General features: G+C 41.8%; 1 protein-coding gene across 1 annotated transcript in view; it reads right to left on the bottom strand.

Moving 5' to 3' along the window:
* RYR3 (ryanodine receptor 3) overlaps positions 1-23,351 on the bottom strand; it is a 378,467-nt gene that overhangs the window by 208,882 nt on the left and 146,234 nt on the right. The window contains exons 20-24 of the mRNA XM_068538049.1: positions 10,221-10,437; positions 5,611-5,715; positions 3,852-3,955; positions 2,409-2,492; positions 612-771 (exon numbers count right to left, since the gene is read on the bottom strand). Of these exons, the coding sequence (XP_068394150.1) occupies positions 612-771; positions 2,409-2,492; positions 3,852-3,955; positions 5,611-5,715; positions 10,221-10,437 (670 nt within the window). The remainder of the gene's footprint in view (positions 1-611; positions 772-2,408; positions 2,493-3,851; positions 3,956-5,610; positions 5,716-10,220; positions 10,438-23,351) is intronic.

Below are 23,351 nucleotides of genomic sequence, written 5' to 3' on the forward strand. Positions count from 1 at the left end.
CCCCGGTTCTAAACTCCACTTAACTCCTTGCTGGGTTCTCAGGCTGCCTCTGGATAAACTAAGAACCCTGCCCAAGAATCTTGGCCCTGTGGACTGAAGTTAAGGGGGCACAGGCTTCTTGGTGGGCTAGTCTGCCTCTCTCCTGGGCTAGCTTCCCCTCCTTTTCCCCTTCAGTGGTAGTTACTTGGGACCATCCCAGAAATACTGCTGAGCTGTGACGTTGATTTATGTGAGCCTTACCTTGGCCTTGGAGAGTGCATGAAAGCTCAGCACTCCGTGAGGCAAGCAACAAGACGGGGAATGAGAGAAGATGCAGCCAGCGGCCATATACACAGGGCAACATGATCACAAGTGAACCAGACTAACAAAGGAAAGGTAAGTCTATCCATTGCTGAAAAACTGGAATTATGCCTGGAGTTAACATCAATGTGACCATTACAAATTCCATCCAGTCCCATGATTCTATAAATAATGAATGTGCTGAGGCATGAGGAACAGAGTGCAAGGGCAACCTCCACCTTCCAATCTAATACCCACCAAAGCAAAATGGCATTTTAATGCATGATCACATCTCCTGGCTTCTCCAGCAGGCCTGACCCAGCACTTCTCACCTGTTGAATGCCATAGGTCCATCCTTGTCTTATTCTGTCTTTTGCCCAAACATTGTGTGCATTTTCTGCAAGCTTATCCACTAAAATTTCTTGAGGAGGTAACAGCTTCACATCAGACAAATCCAAAGGGGCTGGCTTATAGCCATTGGACATCATGTAGCTACAAGTAAATGGAAAATATATATTTTGAACAGAACTGTACGACTCCCCCATTCCTGATTTTAGACCAATAGCACAGGGTCAGAACACTAGGAAAATAAGGCTACAGTCACAGATTCTATCTTTGGCAGAATGGACAGTTCAGCTCTATCTCAAGTCTTTAGAAGAAGACCCTCATCCACCATCCTTTTTGCCAACGCATGTCACAGATTAGGGCGACTGTTGGAGAAAGTGGATGGTCTGTGCAAATCCACCCTTATTCCTAAGAAAACTACTCTGCCCTACAAACGATGGGCACATTCAGTGTAATGTAACATCACCCGAAGCTCCTTGGTCTCGCTTCAAAAGCACAAAAGGTTATGATCACATTGGCAAGGACAGGACCTTGAGCCAAACGGTTTCTTACAAATCAGCAAAGAATGATCACTCAGTCTTAGAACACTAAACCTTCATTTTGAGAATTTTAAAAAATCATTACATTAGAGAGTTTGTGAGCTTGAAGTGATCTTCATGGTTTGCTGTCCAGTCCAGGAGTCACAAATGTCTGTAATTCGATAGATAATTTGATAGAGAACGTGAAGACGGGAAAAGCTCAGTGTGAGTGCAGGTAGACGCATCGTATGAGTGGAGAGGAGCAGGGCCCCGAGTGGAGTGACTCACAGGAGAGTAACTGACCACAGTCACGTGGGAATGTGAGTCCAGAGGCATCCAGGGCCCCAAGGCCACGGACTGCCCAGATCAGGGCCAGAGCCTAAATGTGATGACTTGCAGACCAGCGCTACTCGACCCAAGAACCTGTGAGCAGCGCGAGATACAAGGTCGACTGTAGGCATGATATCGCCCCTCAGCCACCTTCTAGGGATGCCTGACTTTGGGCAGAGTCAACATGTGTTGTTCGCTGAGCACTGCCCCCAGCCACCCCTCAGCTGCTGCCTCTCAGATGAGCTGCCCTTGGCACCAGGAGCTGCCTCTGAGAATGGCGCTTGGCAGCTTGGGAGTTTCACAGGGAGGAAGGGGAAGATAAGCATTTGATTAAGGGCTGGCACTGCCTTGGCTCATAAGTCATTACGACACCTGGGTGTGAATGCGTGTGCACCCGAGGCTGGCACATGTGCGGGTGAGCAAGTGAGCCAGGGGATGCGCCCGTGGGCTCGCATGTGAATGTGTGAGAACGCGTGGCTCGGTGAACGTACGGACGAGAGGGAGAGGACACGTGCAGATTTAGGGACCAAATTAAATCTTGGCAGTGACACACATTTCCACAAGGGACTTACAAGGTTGGCCCAGTGACAGAGGACTGAATCTTTGCTGTGGCTACCGGCGATGTTCAAGCTCCCGTGCCAACCGCTATTCTTATAGACCAACACAGCGTATCCATCTGAGTGCCACATCTCCTGGCTCAAAACTAACGATAGTAGATAGTAGTGTAGGTCCAGGCAGAAGCACTGGAAATACTCTACTTCAGCCAGCTTCCGTCTGGGGGTTTCAGGGCAGTCTAGGTACCTGGTGGAGACATCCTGAGCGGGCGCTAGAAGTATCTGGGGCCGTCACCTGCCTCTGTGCATGGGCCTCCTGTCCTCCCAGTTTAAAAATTCAGACTGAAGCATTAAAGTCTCTGACCGTTAAATGATCACCTACTTTTTGGGCAACTTGACCTTCTTGAGATCCTCCTCAGCAGCTGGGTTGACATGAGCGATGTGGCACCCCAGGGCCAGGAGGGTTCTGTGATGTAACGGAGAGAGAAAACAAGAGTCAACTGCAAGGTGAAGGACAGTGGGAACCCTAACCTGTGTCTGAAGTGATAAAAACAGACAATATTCATTCACTTAGACCAGAGGTTGCCAAACTTTCTGTAAAGGGCGAGATAGGAAACGTTTCAGGCTCTGTGGTCCTTATGTCTCTGCTACAACTACTCACCTCTGCCATTACAGAGCGAAAACAGCCATAGAAAATACACAAACTGATGAGCTTGGCTTTGTTACAATAAACTTTTTTACCAAAATAGGTGGCTGGTTTGATTGGCCTGTGGACCTTAGTTTGCCAACTCGTGATTTAGATGGTAGCAAGAATGCAACAAAAAGTTCGTTAATAGTCCCTTTGGGAGACATTTTCTAGTTTACAAATTTGCCTTAGGATTGTATCCTGCTTCTCTGATTCCGGAGGACAGATAGGATCCTAATAGCAAACCCAGAGGTCAGCAAGTATTTCCCACGTGCTCCCTGTACGAAGTGTCTTGAGCTGTGTTGGACACCATGAGGTACCAGAGCCACATCCTCAAGAAGGGTCGGTGTGATGGAAGACATCACATACAGGGAACCTATGAGACAAAGCAACCTGACAGAGCATCACTGTGCCAGCAAAACCACAGTGTTAAAAAGTTCTGCACCAACTATCAGACAGAGAAATACAATGCAGAGAAGCACGGGTAACAAGCACAAAGGGAATTCGAGAAGGGAGATATAAAATGGGGCTAAAAAAATGAAGATCTGAATCAGGGTTTAAGCCACAGGTGGGATCACAGAGAAGCTAAAAGTTACTTTTAAATTGAATTTTTGTGAATTAAACCATGTTTTCCCATTCATTTTTAGAAATGCCTTATCTCTTTTCTTTTTTAAAAAATATTTATCATCTCATTTAACCATTACAACAATTATATAGAGATAAGAACTATTACTATCCTCATTTTGTAGATGAGAAAATGGAGACTTAGAGAGGTTAAGTTGTCCAATTTCAGTATGACCTAGAACCTACTATATATCTTATCTTCTTTCCTTGATTATACATGAACTAAAAGAGGCACTTGGTCCTTTGATTCTAAGTTTCTCTTCTTTTTTTTCTGCCTACCTTTTCCCTGTCCCTGGCAAATAGCAAATGGTCTCTAAAGAACTATATATGCTAAATAACAATAGTAGATGTGTTATTCACTATGCTGAATCCTTTCGTGGCATGAATAATCCCCATCCTGGCTAATTTGTCAGAATGCATCATGTTTTCGAGAGACAACAGGTTTGTAGTTTAGTTATAAGGCATTAAATCATCCACTCACTGTTTAGTCCAAATTCAATTCAATTAAACACTCACTTTAAGGTTTCAGTTGACATTTGTAGGTTATAATTCTTCTCAGTTTCAGGCAGCTTTGAAAACTCGACAAGGCAGGGGTGTTGTCTTTTATTGTCATCCCGTATCTAGGTGACAACATAAGAAAGAATATAATTTAAGTTTTGACAACTGGCACTGCCTTGGGAAACAGAAAAGGACACACTTTGAAACATGGCCCAGGCAATTCATATCAGGCAAGACAAAGACAGCTATTTGCTGATGGGCAAATAGACGATCTTCTCTCTAATAAATGATACACGCCGTCCCCAGGCTGCCAGTGGCTTGTGTTCTGTGGATTGCTTCTAGTCAAGTGTCTGCATTCAGAACATACATTCCCAGAGAAACTACTTTGTGCGTGGTAGCCATGCTCCTGCCGGTCCAAAACTCATGGAACCACAGTGCCACCACAGGGTAGCATTCTTCAGAACATAAAGGACTACAGAATCGGGGCCAGCACTGTCCAGTAGAAGCACAAAGTGAGCCACCAATGTGAACCACATTTGTAATTTCAAATTTCCTAGTAGCCATAGGAGAAAAGCAAGAAAACAAAAAACAAAACAAAACAAAAAAAACAAAAAAGCCAGGTGAAATGCATTTTAATAATGTATTTTACTTAACCCAATACACCTGGAACCTTACCATTTTAACAAGTAATTAATAAAAGAAATTATTTCTGAGCTACTTTATATTAGTTTTTCATAGAAAGTCTTGAAAATCCAATGTGTATTTTACACTTACAGCACATCTCAACTCACACTAGTCACATTTTAAGTGCTCAGTAGCCACATGTGGCCCATAGCTATTGTATCGGACGGTGTAGATCCAGACATTAACTAATTCATTCATTCATTCCACAAACATTTGTTGAATGTCTACCATGTGGTGGGCAGTGAGCTAGACCTTAGGAGTTCAATGGTGAGCTGGGGTAGCCCCAGCCCCACGAAGGATACAGTCTGATGGAGTAGTAATACAATCATCATAGAAATAAATTTACAACTGCAATTGTAATTCGTTCTCAAAGGAGAGGTTTGTGGTGTTAAAAGAGCATACAGCAAAGAGGTGGTCATATATAAGGAGAATATTTATGGGAGCTATATCAATATGTAAGTGCTAGAGTGCAGGGACACTTTCAGTAACTAAGCTGGAATGTGCATAATCTGAGAGTGTCAGGGTCGTAGGGAGCTTCAGAATCACAGATCCTTCTGCCTTCAGACATGACCTTACACAAGTCACAGAACAAAGTCAATTTACATCCTCTTTGAAAAATGTTTTCTAGTGAAAGAGATTCCTTAACCTCCTCTGCGTGTCCATGAATCTTAGTGATGCATCTGAAAACCACACTAAACAAATTCTGCTTCACAACAATGAATCAGCCTCTTTTCACTAGCCATGCAGAGAGAACAGCTTTTTCTGAAGGGAAAGGGAGATGTGAGGCTCTGAAGGAGGAGCTAAGGGTTGACCACATTCGATATTCCCTGAAGAAAAAGACCAGCATCTGGGAGTAAGAAGGAGACAGGCTCCTGGGTCTGTCTGTGCAGAGCTGGTCTCCCCAGCACTCCTGACTGCAGTTCAACAAACTCCCAAGCAAGGCTGCTATACTCAGTGAGAGCTGGATGGGAGTCAGTAAGAACCAGTGGGTTTGGGCTTGTGAGGTTTGTTTCTCATTTGAGTCTTTGAAGAACACTTCCAGGTAACAAGGCAACCTAACCCTCCACCCTGGCCCAGCCACTCAAACACATACCTTGCCAAAAGTCCAGCCAAGCTCTATTTTATTCATTCCCCAAAGCTCGTGGATGTTTTCAGCCAGCCTGTCTCGGATCTTCTCTAGGTGAGGTGGTAAAACAACCTAAAAGGAAAAGGAATAAGTGAGAAGTCAGAACTGCAAGAATCAACCGTATTGAAATCTGTCATAAAATCTAGACAGATCGTGTGCCCCAGTTGAATTCTCTACACATCACCCAGGAGGGGCTACTTCTAGAGATTCCTTCCTCTCTTGGCTGCCCCTGGACCGTATCTCCCCTTCCTCTATGCTCTCTCCTTGGGAGATCTCATCCACCTGTAGATGGCCACTCCTGACCATCCAGTCTCCAGCCATGGTCTCTCCTGAAGTTCAGACCTACTATTCCAACTACCTGCAGGATTTTCCCACCAAAGTGAACTCAGCATGTTATTCAAAGCTGAATTCATTATTTTTCCTTCAAAACCTTTTTCTTGTCTTATTTGTATTTTCTCTTTTCATTGAATGGCCCCACCATAAAGTCATCTTAGTGTCTTTTCTCTTGGCATTACATCCCCCACCAACAACACCTAATCAGTCACAGAATCCAACATGTTTATTTCCTAATCATCTTTCTGAAGGTTCCCCTCCTCTACGTCACTCAACCCCATTATTTTCTACCCGGACCATTGCAAGAGCTTTACAACTGGTCTCCCCAACTCCCTGCCCATCTGTTCTTCACACTGTGGCCAGAGTGATGAGCCCATGACAACACAACCACATCAAAACACTCTCCTCCTGAGTACCTCCAAGTGCCCCTTGACGCTCCCAAGACACAGACTAGATGTATTAACCAAGCATAGAGTGCCATTCTTCAGTCCTCTCGTCACGGTCCTCCCAAACACATCCTTTCAAAGCTCCTGAAATTCTCCCCAAAGGTCACACTGTCGCTCAGTTCTGTGCCCTTGCACACGCAACCTTAATTCTTATTAGTACTCCCCATGATACACATAATACGTATACCCCCCACCCCCATGCCACATGGCAAATGACAAAGACCTTCTCCTTGGACCAAGCTCTAGATGGGTGCTTCTGAGCCATTTCTGACTAAGCTCGATCCTTGGGCCTTGTCCTCAAGATCCCAGTTTTAGCTAGAATCTTGCTAAATCAGTTTAGTGACAATCCACACCCTTGATATGTGATCACCCTCTATGTCTGATCAAACTTGTTCATCCCCCATCCTCCCCCAGGTGATATCGGATCTATCTGACCTGCCCTCAGCAAGAATCCTGTTAGATCAGTTTAGCAAGAATCCATCCCAACCCCTGATGTTCCTCTTAGTAATTTTCCATCACTGACACGTCCACCCCACCCCCACCCCAAACCTGCTCCTTGGCTGTAAATCCCCAGTTGTTTGTGTTGTATTCAGAACTGACCCCAGCTCTATAGCGGAGTTCCTTTTCCCCTACTGCAATAACTTCTAAGCAAAAATCTGTCTTTACCCCTTTAACTGCTGTCCAGCTCTGGTCTTAATACAAACTCCCTCAGTATTTATCCTTCTGGAGTTAGCTCAAATGCCTCACTACCTTTTGGAGGTCTTCCCCAGGTACCTTCAGGGAAAGTTTCTCTGTGTTTTCCTGGTACCTTGCTCATGTCTCTCCACAAAGGTCACAAACTGGGGACTCAAATTTCTCTTTTTTCCCCCTCTTTCTTTAATTTACTACTACTACAATTATAACAATAGACAATTTTTTATTACCATTTTCATTTATTAGTTGATAGCTCCTAAGAAACGGGAGATTTCATATAAAAATCCAGATTTCTAATTTCCCTTGACCAGTTGAAAGATTGCTAACATTGGCCCCACACTTTTGCCTGGCAACTAGTCAGCTGGGGCTAAGAAATGGCTCCCTGCTTTAGGAGGGCCTGCACACTTGAACTGTTTCCCTTCTGTATCACCTCCCTGTCTCCTACAATTCTAGCTCTATTATAATGATTATTAGTGTTTCCACTACTTACAAAAATCCCAATTATTTTCAAGGCGGGAGCTCATGGGAAAAATGTATATATATATTTTTTTGTAGTAAAAGTATATCAAGTCAGTGATGTATAAGGAGACCACAGAGAAAAGTAGCAATAAAATATTTTAACTATGTGTCATAACCACTATTGGCCTTTCAACTAAAGACACTCTTTAAAAAAAAAAACCAACTTATTATTGAAAAGTGAAAGTTAAGTGGCATAATGTTTTGATAAGGAGCAAAGTGGGGAAAATTATTAGCAAACAAATGACAACTGTATTTGAGTTTTATTGGTTAACTAATATAATCTGTTTAAATTAATCACAGCCTGAAGGGGGATTTCCATGTGAAGGACCCACTTGCTCCAGCAAAAGGGGGAAATGTGGAAAGAAGCCTCCACAAACAATCCTACATCATAATTTCAGTGACCTCAATTGGTGACTAGCTGGGATAGAGTAACATTGGCTTGGTAACTGCCTCCTGGGTGTCTGGGGCCTGAGACTGACGCCCCCAGGGAAGGCTGCTAGGAGCTGGGCTCCTCCCCCGCGGCGCTCAGCAAGGGCCTGGGGGTGCTTCAAGCACTGGACACAGGTAGCACTGAAGGGCAGGGATCTAGTCAACAATACTTCATCTGCAAACTGGTTAATGTGCCCCAAGCAGGATGGAGTTGACTGCGTATCTTGTATTTAACTTCTCTTTAGACAATAATTTCACAGACTGATAGATTCTAAAAAATTACAAAGTCTAATTCAAGATAATAAATTGCACCTTTCCAATGAGAACTTTCTTATTATTTGATTCCCAGCAACACTTCCCTCATTCCAGGGTCTATACAAATTCAGCTTTGGGTCCAGACATCAAAGTTCATCTGGCTTGTTGATTTATCTCCACTCTTTGATTTTCAGATCTTCTATTCTGTATGTTTAGAAACTCTTCTCACTCTGGTCCAGCCCTCCTTTCCTCCCTCATCAAAACTTCCCCTCATTCTTTTGAACTCTCTTTGAGGCTTGCTTCCTCCAGGAAGCCTTTTCTGAGTAATACATACATCTCTGATAACTTGGTAAGGAGGGCAGCACAGAGAAGTAGAAATCATGTCCATGAGTACAACCTCTCCCTGCTTGGGCACTAACCACCTTGTGTCCACAGAAAAGCTAGTTTAGTTCTTTGGCCCTCAAACTTCTTATCTAAAATACACAGCAAGCAGATGATCCGATTCCTAGGATTACCTCTGGCTCACAAACTCCTACCTCGTTTCCTATCAACATACTCAACTCCAGCTACATTCCTGGTGTTGTACTAGGCTCTGTGAAGCAGGCAGAGAGAAACTGTGATTTCTAGACAATAAGAATTCACAATCATTAGCTACAGGAGGTAAGAAGCAGACGCATGACCACGCACACAGAGCTGAATGTAATAGGGTCATACAGGTATTATGGGAAAATATACTCTAGAGACCATCTACAGGTTAAAAGAGCCATACTCCTACAAACTATTACCCCAAGTGCCTCAGAGACAAGGTGCCTTTACATTTATTTTCTCTAACATCTAGAATAGTGATGTGAATGGCACTGGCGTGGCAGAGGCACTGGAAAGCTGTTGTATGCTCCTCGTCATAACTGTGTGAACGTGTGTCTCTCAAAACAGAGACCCTGGGAAGGGAAAGAAAATGTCCATTTCGAAGTGAGAGAGTGGCATGGACTTACATATACTACCAAATGTAAAATAGATAGCTAGTGGGAAGCAGCTGCATAGCACAGGGAGATCAGCTCGGTGCTTTGTGACCACATAGAGGGCTGGGATAGGGAGGGTGCGAGGGAGACGCAAGACGGAGGAGATATGGGGATGTATGTATGTATACATATAGCTGATTCACTTTGTTATACAGCAGAAACTAACACACCATTGTAAAGCAATTATACTCCAATAAAGACTTAAAAAAAAAAAAAAAAAGAAAATGTCCATTTATCAGCACCTTCTGAGGCCTCCGTGCTCTCCCCTGATGCTTTCAGTTTTACTTCCCACTCTTCTCCTACCTGCTCCTCCTCCTCCAAGCATCCAGCCACAGGAGAATATTCATTGCCACCTGTCCCTATTTTGTGTTTCTACTTCCAGGCTCTTATTCATCCCATTCCTGTTACTTCACCCCTGGATGCCCCTCTCCATTTAAGTTTATTAAAGGTCCTGACTGAATGCCATTCTCTCTACACAGACTTTTAGAAACATTCTAGCATAAAGAATGTCTGTAGCATTTATTTGTGTACACGATCATTCTGCATATTACATTCGGACTTGAAAAAAAAATAACACATTAGCTCCTTATCTCAACTTGGTTGTGCATTCCCAGAGAATACTGTCACACTTCTGCCTATGCCTCACAGAACCTAGTACAGTGCCTTGCATGTAGCAAGTGCTTAATGTGTTCATTGGTTGCAAAAATCCTTCAAGAGCTCAATTGCCGCATATGGTGGAAACGTGAAGAATAATGGTTGTTCACACAACATGACAATTCTGTAGAATGTATGATAAGAATGTTTCAAAGACAATGAAGCAAGGAGGATTTAACCCTATTACATCATCTCCATGGGCTGCCTTCTGTTGGCAGCTCAGACCTACCTGACTGGTATCTATGGGGCACGGAATGAAAGAAGCTTGGGAGAGGAACTGGGTGGTACCCAACAGATCTCGAACACCTTCAGCATCACGTTTATACTCTTTGACGGGCTCCAATCTCATCTTTTCTTTTGGAAGTAAGGCTTCGTAGCAAGGGGCATAGCCAGAGGGAGGCAGGAACTTAAATTCTCCGTGACGTCCCCCCATCAGGAAACGTACTCTGCGTTATTTGGAGAGACCAGGAAGAGAGAGGTTAAAAAAATATATGCCAGCCCAAATAAGTGAAAGTTAAAGATCAGCTCTCCCTACCCAAATTACTTTTTTGGGAAGTGAATGATTTCAGATTCATCACAGCAAACACTCTAAAGTACACAACAAAGCAGTGGAGAGAAAGCTGACTGTCAATTCATAGTGCCCGTGATTCTCAGTTGACCATGTCAGCTAAGTTCTTAAAAATGAACTTATACTTTAAAACCACTAGATTTTAAAAATCAAGTTCATCCTTACTCTAGTAGGGGAATCATTACTGTAGATATTATTACTACAGTTTGAAAAGAGTAACAGTGATAATGATGATGACATTATTTTCTGAAAAGATAACATTCAAACTACATTTACTTGAGAGAGGTTACTCACACAATGATGAAAGAAAACATGATATAAATATTTGGGGAAAATAGGACATTCCCATTCTAAGGTGCAGGTAAAAGATCAAGTAACACGAGAGTATTAAACAGAAATGGTATACATGCCAAGAGGCTTTAATAGAAATGATAACACTGAAGAAGCTGCAGTTCCCCAAAGTAGCCATATGAGGGCGACTGTGAGGAAGCATCAGCAGGTGGTTACAGCCATGGGGGTGCCAAATAGGCATCAAGTGTTTGCTCACTAGGGTCCCAGTGCCTTCTCAGGGGCACCACCGCCTTGCTGCCATCCAGGCCTGATGCTCTGGCCCACTCCAGCAGTGCCCACAGGGGTCTCCCAAGGAAGAGGGAAGGATCCTTGGGGGGCCACAGTCATGACAAGCACTAATTACCAATAAACTGAGGTCTTTCAATATTTTAATTCAGCATTCTGGCTGAATTTCAGCCCCATATATATTATTAAGTTAGGGTTAGGGTTAGAGCCCATAGATCCTCTGCAAGAAGAGGGTGAAAGTGAGGGTCATAGGCTCTTAGGTTTGGGACTAGAAATATAGCTTTTGCAGATCAACTGCAACCATATTAAATTGATGAGAAAATATGACTGCAATTTAAAAAAGTTAAGACATGGCAAGATACACAGCACTACAGGATCAACAATAACTTTACACAGGAAAAATCTATCCATACACATGGCAGCTACACGTATTCACTCCCTTCCTCTTTCCCTCTGCGTAACAACTATTTACTGAGCCCATACGACTTGCACTGTTCTCCATACTGGGGATTCAGCAAGGAACAAAGAATACCCTGTCCCTGGTGTCAAAGAGCAGGCATCCAATGAGACAAATAGGACAATTACTGATTGGGAGACTGAAACAACTCGGGGAAGGAGGAGGGTCCTAGATTGGAGGCTACAAAGGCTTCTCCGAGGGGGAGATATTTTTGTTAACCCCGAGGGAAAAGGAGGAGCCAATGAGTTCAAAATCTGGAGGAAGAGCACTCCAGGCAGAGGAACAACACGTGCAAAGGCCCTGAGGTAGGGAAGAGCTTGGGTGGAGGGCAGTGTGAGTGAGAACACGGAGAGCCCAAGGGGCTAAGAGATGAGGTGGCAGGGGGCAGGGCTAGATCAGGCAAGGTCTCTGAGTTGGGATTTTCTTCCCGGTGAGCAGCTTCCAAGGGATTTTAAGGAGGAAGAAATATAGGATTCTTCTAGCTGCTCTATGTAGGAGGCACCTGACACCAATCTAGTCCCAGTGAGACATGAGGGGCGGGGGTTGGACCAAGGTGATGAAGGCCAAGCCGGAAAGCAGCAGTTAGATCCCAATTTTGTTAGGAACTGGTGATGGAGTGAGCCTGTGTGTGTGGAGGGGGGTGAGGTATACGTGGGAAAGGTTATGATCTAGCAAAGCTCTAACAACACTCTCCACTAGATCTCACGTCCTTTAACTGGAATATTCTGGTGGGGCAGCCTTGCGAGAAGGTCTCAGTGTTGGCTGAGTAACTGTGATTGTGTGTAGCCTAATGATAAAACTGGAAAATGAGGGCTTCCCTGGTGGCGCAGTGGTTGAGAATCTGCCTGCCAATGCAGGGGACACGGGTTCAAGCCCTGGTCTGGGAAGATCCCACATGCCGCGGGGCAACTAGGCCCGTGAGCCACAATTACTGAGCCTGAGCGTCTGGAGCTTGTGCTCCACAACAAGAGAGGCCGCGATAATGAGAGGCCTGCGCACCGCGATGAAGAGTGGCCCCCACTTGCCGCAACTAAAGAAAGCCCTCGCACAGAAACGAAGACCCAACACAGCCATAAATAAATAAATAAATAAATAAATAAATAAATAAATAAATAAATAAATACCCAAAAGTTAAAAAAAAAAAAAAAATAATAAGAGCCCCTCTTAAAAAAAAATCAAAAACCAAAAAACAAAAAAAACTGGAAAATGAAAATCTCTCTGAGTAAAAGACATTTAGGATTTTTCTCCCCTTCCCAATATAAACAAAATCTTTATCCAAACAGCATTTTATAAAATGCTGTTTTAAAATTAATTACAGAAATCATACGAAGCCTCCCACTTTCCCATTTTAAACTAGTAAGCAACAACAATATAGAATTAGAACCACAATTGTCCCTTGTGAACGTTCCTACGTTAAATGTTATATGACAGGGCACGATCTATGTGTATTAAGACTATGAACAATGATATAAGAACAAAATTGAGTCATTAGCCCGCAATGTTACTAATTTAGTAAAACTTCAGGAAATAATGACTAAGACTTAAAATTTATTGAGAACTTTCCAAAATTCAATTGCAACATAACAGATTGTGTTACTGACATGCTGAAACTATGGGATAAAACTAAATTGTTTTGAACAAAGAATTTGTGTGGGAAGTTTTCTGCTTTTCCCTTCTCACTGAGCATCCTTCCTGTGAAGAGCTGAAGCTTCCTGGGAGCTTGTACAGCAACTGTATTCTTTGTTACTCACTAGCGTACGGATTCCAAGGCCAAGCAAATGATCTCTTATGAAGCCGTCTAGATGGATTTAATTATTCATAAGCTCTCTCGCCAGTTCCGTTTAGTCTGAACACTTCTCTTATGTTTTAAAATCTGCTGTTGTCTTCTGGATAGATAACAAATCAAGAAAGGTGGAAAGCCGTGTAGCACTTAGGGAGAACAATGCTGCTTTTAGATTCAGTTATTAAAAGGAGAATGATAATCTGGTTTTACAGCTTAATCTTATCACCTTGAATGGCCACAAAGACTGTAAAATGAAAAATTAACGTAGCCAGAAATCAGCGTTTACTGCTTACTGAAGCATTCGTCTTCCAACGCCATTATGCTGTGCTTCAGTGGGTAGAAGGAATGGTTCTGGGTAGTTTCCCAAGTCCTGCCAGACAACAGCCCTGCTCCCCAGCAGGCGGGACTGGACAGGAGCCGGTGTGGGCACACCCGCCATCTGTGGCTCCTTCCCTCGCTGCCCAGAGTCTGTGGGAAGGGCTCCAGCAAACCACCACCAATACTGGTGGTCCTCATGAACTCTCTCTGGGACACCCAGATTGTCCAGGTCAAAGGAAATAATGGGGATCAAATACAGGCTTAAAGGAAACAATCAACAGAAAGAAATAAAATACCTGAAGCCCGCCTTAATTATTTGAGGATATGAAAACGGGATCCCCTCTGTCTCCATTTTAGCAGGAGTCCCAAAGGCAACTAATTCAGAGGATGCCAATATTTTCTCATCCTGAAGTGAAGTGCTGGACCAATTATGAGGATCCATCAAAAAACTGTGAAACCTGTTCAGCTTTAGCCCACCCCATACCTCCACACTGATAAGAAAGGTAAAGAATTCATTTGGAGAAAACCATCAGGGAGAAAGGGATGGGAGTTCTTTCCCATCAGGAGTCAAATGAGGGCTGTAAGGAACTACTCAGAAGTTTGTGAGTACCCCCCTGGATGTAGTGAGGGTCATATTTGTCTAGTGATACTGAAGAGTAGAGGGAGAAATGAGCCAGCTGCCAGCCATCAGAAAGGAATTCTGGCCGGAAAGGCAAATGACTGAGCAGAGATCAGAAACCCAGGAGCTGGGGGAGGTAGGAAGCCCATGCAGCTGGAGGGGGAGGGGAGGGGGGAGGTCTGGGGTCAGCCAGAAGGGAGCAGCCAGCAGAGGTGGTAAAGCCAAGTCAAGGGAACTGAAGTTGGACGCTTCCAGCCTGGTGCTCTCCAAGAAAGCTACAAAAGAGCCTCAGAAGAGAAAGAAGCAGCAATTGTGCAACTGCTACAAAAGTCCTGATGCCACAAGGCAGCTGCACCAACTCCATCACATGTGCCCATCCCCCAGTCATCTTGGGTCTGGGCTGGACCCTAGACTCTAGAAGGGCATGAGAAAGGAGCTAGCTAACTGAAGAGGAGCCCGACCTCAAACTGCAGGGGGAGTCGGGTAGGGCTCAAATATTAATTGGATACAAATCTGGAGTTTTTGTACTACTCAGAAGATGGAATTTTTTTTTAAAGTATTGGCAAGATGGTTCCTGGCCTTAAAAGAAGTAATGAAGGCTACAGAACTCGCCCAAGAACTTATCCAGGAGTCCAGAGCATGGATTTGAAGGGGTGGAAAGAGAACCAACAGAAGTTACACCTATCTAGTCTACTTCTTCCAATAAATCTGTTATCTGGCACTTACTGTTGATCTTTTAAACCCTTTGAAATTTAAAAGATTTAAATTTCCAATTAGAATATAAACCTCTCTTCTCTAAGTATATTCTTCCCTGCTCCTTGGGTTCCACTGAATCTCTCAGCATCGCAAAAAAATGTTAAATTGAAAATAAAAAGATAATTTAAGAACGGAGCTCATTAAAATTAGTTCTTCTTTACCCTCCAATTTTTCTCTACATTAATAGATTTTAAAAATCAATTTCATTAATCAATTTAATCTCTTCCACTAAAGCACATGTATCATCTTCTGGGGTTCTTCCTATAACTCAGACATGCCATCGGCTCTCCAAGGTTTTTTTTTGTTCCTAAAGTGATTACAGTCAGTGACTGTGTCCTTAGATTTCTCCACTTTAGAGATGAGTAATAGCTTCAGTAATAGCCGCCTGGGAGTAGTGAAGTTTGAGGATGTGTAGAGGAATTTTTTATTGACTAATTTTAAAAAAACAGAGAAAATTGCATTGAAAAATCCCCACTAGCATTTCCAATTTCATCTTTTAAGATTTGTGCATTTTTGTTTGCCGGTTTGCAGAAGACATGAGAATACCTATCGCAAATCCCCATGTTTGAAAGACTGATCCATGAAAAAAAAAATAGAGTAAAAATCAAGACAAACCTTTGCTATGCTCAAAAAGGATGACTAGGTTTCCTTATTCATAGCGTACTGGCAAACTGTGAAATCATTCTAGTCTTACTAGATGTCCCATTATTCTTAATGAATTCCTCCCAGGAGTTGGGATAGCGTTCCAAAGAAGAAAAAGATACAGGCTGTGGTTAGGAGGAGAAAGAATTAGCGAGCTTCTGCTGACCTAAATTCAATTCATAAGTCATGATTCATAATTGCATCTTTAGTCCATATCACTAAGACGGGAGAACAATTTGAGTTATGTATGTTCTCACATTCATATTTCTTTCTGGCCAGTGTTTGATGAAAGCCCAGGGAAATCCAGCCAGCGCTCATCATGTTCTCTGCAAAAGTATATTTATCTCAGTAATAATTTCCACAGCATTGACCACAGCAAGCTGCAAATAGCTAAGCTACTGGTTACCTGAATTTTAGCCAAGCCTGGTGGATACCAACAGAAAACAAACAGCAACCGCAAATACCAACCATCTTTGGATAGTGTTGCTTTTATAAATGAGAAAGGGCTGGTAAAAGAGTTACATAAGAAGATCAAGTAGATCTACGGGGAATTTAACCATAGCTATAAAATATATTCTACTACAGTGACTAACTCATCAATTTTCTGCAAAACTAAAAGTAGCTCCCAAATTTCACTACACACTGTGGCTTCTGTGTAATGTTCTCCATGTGGCCCATGCCATCATACCACTTGGCAGGGTGAGATTACCTTTTAATAAGAGCTTCCTGGTATTTAAGTAATTCAACTTTTGGGTGGGCTCCAAGGTACACATGCATCCCAAATTCTGTCCCAGAATGAATAGGGTTGTTACACTGAGGGCCTGTTACACTAATAATACCCTCCACAAACAAACCACAGTGAGAAGGAAACTAACGAGGCACATTCATAACAGTTAGAAAAGAGAGCACATATTGATTTGTGGATTTTATTAGTAATGACTCAGGCTGCTTTTGACTTCACTGTGGGTAAATCTAATTGAAAAAGATTTTGCTCTCCAATGACTGCTGGCAAGGACAGCCTAATCAGGTATTATTAACAACATAGTTTGTAATTATAAAAATAATTGTGGGGTCACAAATTCAAGACCATGACCTCGGTAAAGACCGAGGAGGAAAATGGGGCCATAGGAGAGAAATCTAATTTAGAGGCCTCACAGAAGTTGAAAGTAAACATGAGAAACAATTCTCAATGTTTGTATGATGGGAGAAGAATCTCTTTCTAGAGAGGAATAACCTTGTACCTTGCTGGGAGGGACACTGTGGAACTAGGCAATTACTCTACTATATTGGGTGAAAACAATAATTTCTTTTCAATTTTGTTATTAAACACATTTATTTTCAATAAGGTACTTTACTTGGATTAATACCTTGTTTTCTCTTTCTAGCTTTTTGTACAGCTGAACTAAAGTAGTACGGAGAGGAAGTGCTGGGTTTCCACACCGAATCATATTTTACCAATTGACGTAAGAGTAAGTACTGGTATATTGATCTCATTTGCTCATAAGTGAAAATAAAAGAATTGGCTACTCCAAGACAGGACCAGCATTGACCCTGAGCAAAGACATCGTGTGACGGGCTGGATGTATTTCAGTAAAATGTATTTCCCAAGTATGCAACCAACTGTGATTCCATCTCTCCTCAGGCCATATCAGGTTCTGAGAACCAAAGACAGGAATATGACACAGGTGATATTTTCCTGATAGAAAGGAGGCTTAAGAGACATCAAGTCCCCTGATACAACTTTTCAGCTTACCCTCGTTCAATTGCTATGAGCAAGAGGTTCTTATGTCTAAGCTGTTAACTTTTCAAGTCAACGCATCTGCACCCCTAGTTCTTAAATTCTCTCAGCAGTTGTGCCTCCTAAATGGGTTAGACGTCTCATTGTTCTTATCTTGGAACTCTGCTTCTTTTCTCCTGTGCACTGAGAAGGATGCATGATCTGCTGACCTAGACACAAGATACTAGAAACATCTTCTACATATGAATACCTTTCAGCCCCCTATCTCTTCCCCTACTAGCCACAATCTTTGCAAAGAGAAGATTTCAAAAAATCCCCAACAACAAAAATCATATCACACTCAAAAATTCCTATCTCTTTGACCTGAGGGGGGATCGGGTGGACGAGTTAACGATTAAAAGTCATGCAACGTCTGAGATCGGACATACTGTTTGCTAAACACAGAATATGCAGAAAAGTCCACTAGCCAGCAGACTGGCAAAGACCTCTTTCTCCAGAGATTTGACTTCTAGCTAAGCACTTCTCTCAGATTAGATGCTTGGGAAGTAGGTGGGCTTTCTTTGAAAATTAGTGAAACCCAGTGAGTAGGATATAGTCGAAACAAAGAAAAAAGGGAAGGGCACTGATGCGGGGTGACCAAGGCCATTAACTACCCAGGCAAATGCAGTCCTGAGAACTGACTGCTCAGTGACCTTGCTTCTCCAGGGAAGGCACTGAGCCAACAGGTGGATGATCCAAATGCTGTTACGTTGGATTTAGATTTCTGCTCATTTTCTTTACTCCTGGGGAATGGGGTGGGAAAGATGTACAATGGGGCTTCTGCTGGTTTTCCCCCTGATTGCCAGAGGGAATCAGTTTGTTCCAATCACTTTTCTTTGTGTTTACAGTGCCTCTGTCTTTCAATAACGCTTCTTGTTGTCTACATGCTCCCTATGGATAGCAATAGGAATGATACATTCTGTCACACTTCAAAAGGGAGAATTGGGGTGAAATTCTCATGGAAATATTGTCAGCACAGAGAAACACAGGTAAAGAACTCTCAACTCTTCAGAATATAGTTCCTAAGGCTGATGTTAGAGTCTCTGGCTTAACCTGTGATGGGCATATTTACAACCTTAAGTAAGGTTTTACCATAGTGGTTCTCCATTTGTTACAAGAACCTCAAACAATGTAAATGCTTAATTTCAATATATTATATCCACCTACATGGGTATGTTTATAAATATGTCTATATATGTGTGCGTACATGTGTAGGGATTTGTATACTGTGTTGCTATGTATGTTTGCAAACATACATTACAGGCATACCTTGGAGATATTGTGACTTTGGTTCCAGACACCACATAAAGCAAGTATCACAATAAAGTGAGTCACATGAATATTTTGGTTTCCCAGTGCATATAAAAGCTATGTTTACACTATACCATCGTCTGTTAAGTGCACAATAGCATTCTGTCTAAAAAAAAATGTACACATATTAATTAAAAAATAATGCTGTTAGAAAAATGACGTCAATAGACTTGCTCCATGCAGGCTTGCCACAAAGCTACAGTTTGTGAAAACTGCAATAAAGCAAAGCGCAATAAAACGAGGTACACCTGTAGTGTATACTAGCGGTCCCCAACTTTTTTGGCACCAGGGACTGGTTTCGTGGAAGGCAATTTTTCCATGGACAGGGGTTAGGGGGGGATGGTTCAGGTGGTACCGCGAGCAGTGGGGAGCAGCAGATGAAGCTTTGCTGCCCACCGCTCACCTCCTGCTGTGCAGCCCGGTTCCTAACAGGGGGTTGGGACCCGTGCTGTATAGTATGTATGTTTGCATATCTGTGTCAAATTCCAAAGGCTGAATATCATATCCAAAGGATAATTCTTTATTCCTAAATAGTCTATTTAATTGAGACAGAATGAAAGTTTCATCCTTTTTTGGAAAATATACGAATATGCCTTGATTTATCCATCTTCCGGAGGTACTGAGACCTATCACAGTGGTTATCACTCTGGAAGTCCCATCACTTGGATACTAGAAGCTCTCAGATGGATTTTTTGTGGTCCCAGCTTTAAGCGTCTGCTCTCCACAACTCTCCTCTTTTCATGGCCTTTTCCAATGGAAACCAGAGTGATTCTAACTGTATTGACTCTAGTCTCCCACTCAATCAATTACGATCTCCTTAACAAGCAGGAATCAAGAATGGCTAAGAAAATTTTGCGACAAAAGAGTTATAATGAGGTCTTGCCTTACAAATGTTAAAATGTATTGTCAGACTAAAATAATTAATACAGCATCCAACTGGTACAGGAAAGGGGCAACAAATACATGGAGGCTAAACAATACACTACTTAATAACCAAGAGATCACTGAAGAAATCAAAGAGGAAATCAAAAACTACCTAGAAAAAAATGACAATGAGAAAACACAATGACCCAAAACCTATGGGATGCAGCAAAAGCAGTTCTAAGAGGGAAGTCTATTGCAATACAATCCTACCTCAAGAAACAAGAAACATCTCAAATAAACAACCTAACCTTACACCGAAAGCAATTTGAGAAAGAAGAACAAAAAAACCCCAAAGTTAGCAGAAGGAAAGAAATCATAAAGATCAGATCAGAAATAAATGAAAAAGAAATGAAGGAAACAATAGCAAAGATCAATAAAACTAAAAGATGGTTCTTTGAGAAGATAAACAAAACTGATAAACCATTAGCCAGATTCATCAAGAGAAAAAGGAAGAAGACTCAAATCATTAGAATTAGAAATGAAAAAGAAGAAGTAACAACGGCCACTGCAGAAATACAAAGGATCATGAGAGATTACCGCAAGCAACTATATGCCAATAAAATAGACAACTGGGAAGAAATGAACACATTCTTAGAAAAGCACAACCTTCTGAGACTGAACCTGGAAGAAATAGAAAATATGAACAGACCAATCACGAGCACTGACATTGAGACAGTGATTAAAAATCTTCCAACAAACAAAAGCCCAGGACCAGATGGCTTCACAGGCGAATTCTATCAAACATTTAGAGAAGAGCTAACACCTATCCTTCTCAAACTCTTCCAAAATACAGCAGAGGGAGGAACACTCCCAAACTCATTCTACAAGGCCACCATCATCCTGATACCAAAACCAGACAAAGATGTCACAAAGAAAGAAAACTACAGGCCAATATCACTGATGAACACAGACGCAAAAATTCTCAACAAAATACTAGCAAACAGAATCCAACAGCAGATTAAAAGGATCATACACCATGATCAAGTGGGGTTTATCCCAGGAATGCAAGGATTCTTCAATATACGCAAATCAATCAATGTGATACACCATATTAACAAATTGAAGGATAAAAAGCATATGATCATCTCAATATATGCAGAAAAAGTTTTGACAAAATTCAACACTGATTTATGACTAAAACCTTCCAGAACGTAGGCATAGAGGGAACTTACCTCAACATAATAAAGGCCATATATGACAAACCCACGGCCAACATTGTCCTCAATGGTGAAAAACTGAAACCATTTCCACTAAGATCAGGAACAAGACAAGGTTGCCCACTCTCACCACTATTATTCAACATAGTTTTGGAAGTTTTAGCCACAGCAATCAGAGAAGGAAAAGAAATAAAAGGAATCCAAATCGGAAAAGAAGAAGTAAAACTTTCACTGTTTGCAGATGACATGATACTATACATAGAGAATCCTAAAGACGCTACCAGAAAACTACTAGAGCTAATCAATGAATCTGGTAAAGTAGCAGGATACAAAATTAATGCACAGAAATCTCTTGCATTCCTATACAACAATGATGAAAAATCTGAAAGAGAAATTAAGGAAACACTACCATTCACCATTGCAACAAAATGAATAAAATACCTAGGAATAAACCTATCAAAGGAGACAAAAGACCTGTATGCACAAAACTATAAGACACTGATGAAAGAAATTAAAGATGATACAAACAGATGGAGAGAAATACCATGATCTTGGATTGGAAGAATCAACACTGTGAAAATGACTATACTACCCAAACCAATCTACAGATTCAATGCAATCCCTATCAAACTACCAATGGCATTTTTCACAGAACTAGAACAAAAAATTTCACAATCTGTATGGAAACACTAAAGACCCCGAATAGCCAAAGCAATCTTGAGAAAGACAAACAGAGCTGGAGGTATCAGGTTCCCGGACTTCATACTATACTGCAAAGCTACAGTAATCAAGACAGTATGGTACTGGCACAAAAACAGAAATATAGAACAATGGAACAGGATTGAAAGCCCACAGATAAACCCATGCACATATGGTCGCCTTATTTTTAATAAAGGAAGCAAGAATATACAATGGAGAAAAGACAGCCTCTTCATTAAGTGGTGTTGGGAAGACTGGACAGCTACATGTAAAAGAATGAAATTAGAACACTCCCTAACACCATACACAAAAATAAACTCAAAATGGATTAAAGACCTAAATGTAAGGCCAGACACTATCAAACTCTTAGAGGAAAACATAGGCAGAACACTCTATGACATATGTCACAGCAAGATCCTTTCTGACCCAGCTCCTAGAGAAATGGAAATAAAAACACAAATAAACAAATGGGACCTAATGAAACTTAAAAGCTTCTGCACAGCAAATGAAACCATAAACAAGACCAAAAGACAACCCTCAGAATGGGAGAAAATATTTGCAAATGAAGCAACTGACAAAGGATTAATCTCCAAAACTTACAAGCAGCTCATGCAGCTCAATATCAAAAAAACAAACAACCCAATCCAAAAATGGGCAGAAGACCTAAATAGACATTTCTCCAAAGAAGATATACAGATTGCCAACAAACACATGAAAAGATGCTCAACATCACTAATCATTAGAGAAATGCAAATCAAAACTACAATGAGGTATCACCTCACACCAGTCAGAATGGCCATCATCAAAAAATCTACAAACAATAAATGCTGGAGAGGGAGTGGAGAAAAGGGAACCCTCTTGCTGGTGGGAATGTAAATTGATACAGCCACTGTGGAGAACAGTATGGAGGTTCCTTCAAAAACAAAAAATAGAACTACCATATGACCCAGCAATCCCACTACTGGACATATACCCTGAGAAAACCATAATTCAAAAAGAGTCATGTACCACAATGTTCATTGCAGCTCTATTTACAATAGCCAGGACATGGAAGCAACCTAAGTGTCCATCGCCAGATGAATGGATAAAGAAGATGTGGCACAAATATACAATGGAATATTACTCAGCCATAAAAAACGAAATTGAGTTATTTGTAGTGAGGTGGATGGACCTAGAGTCTGTCATACAGATTGAAGTAAGTCAGAAAGAGAAAAACAAATACTGTAGGCTAACACATATATATGGAATAAAAAAAAAAAGTTATGAAGAACCTAGGGGCAGGACAGGAATAATGATGCAGATGTAGAGAATGGACTTGAGGACATGGGGAGGGGGAAGGGTAAGCTGGGACGAAGTGAGAGTGTGCCATGGACTAATATATACTACCAAATATAAAACAGATAGCTAGTGGGAAGCAGCCGTGTAGCACCAGGAAGATTAGCTCGGTGCTTTGTGACCACCTAGAGGGGTGGGATAGGGAGGGTGGGAGGGAGATGGAAGAGGGAGGAGATATGGGGATATATGTATATGTATAGCTGATTCACTTTGTTATGAAGTAGAAACTAACACACCATTGGAAAGCGATTATACTCCAATAAAGATTTAAAAAAAAAAAAAAAGGAAAGGGGTAGAACAATGAACACAACAGTTTCCAACAGTATGAAGAAAAACAGAATGCATAGTACAAGCCCAATTTAATATAAAATTATTGAGATGTATAAATAAAAAGGTAATATGGTTATCTCTGGGTGGTACAACTATGGGCTCTTGGTT

Source organism: Eschrichtius robustus, chromosome 1 (assembly GCF_028021215.1).
Source record: "Eschrichtius robustus isolate mEscRob2 chromosome 1, mEscRob2.pri, whole genome shotgun sequence".
Taxonomy (NCBI): Eukaryota; Metazoa; Chordata; class Mammalia; order Artiodactyla; family Eschrichtiidae; genus Eschrichtius; species Eschrichtius robustus.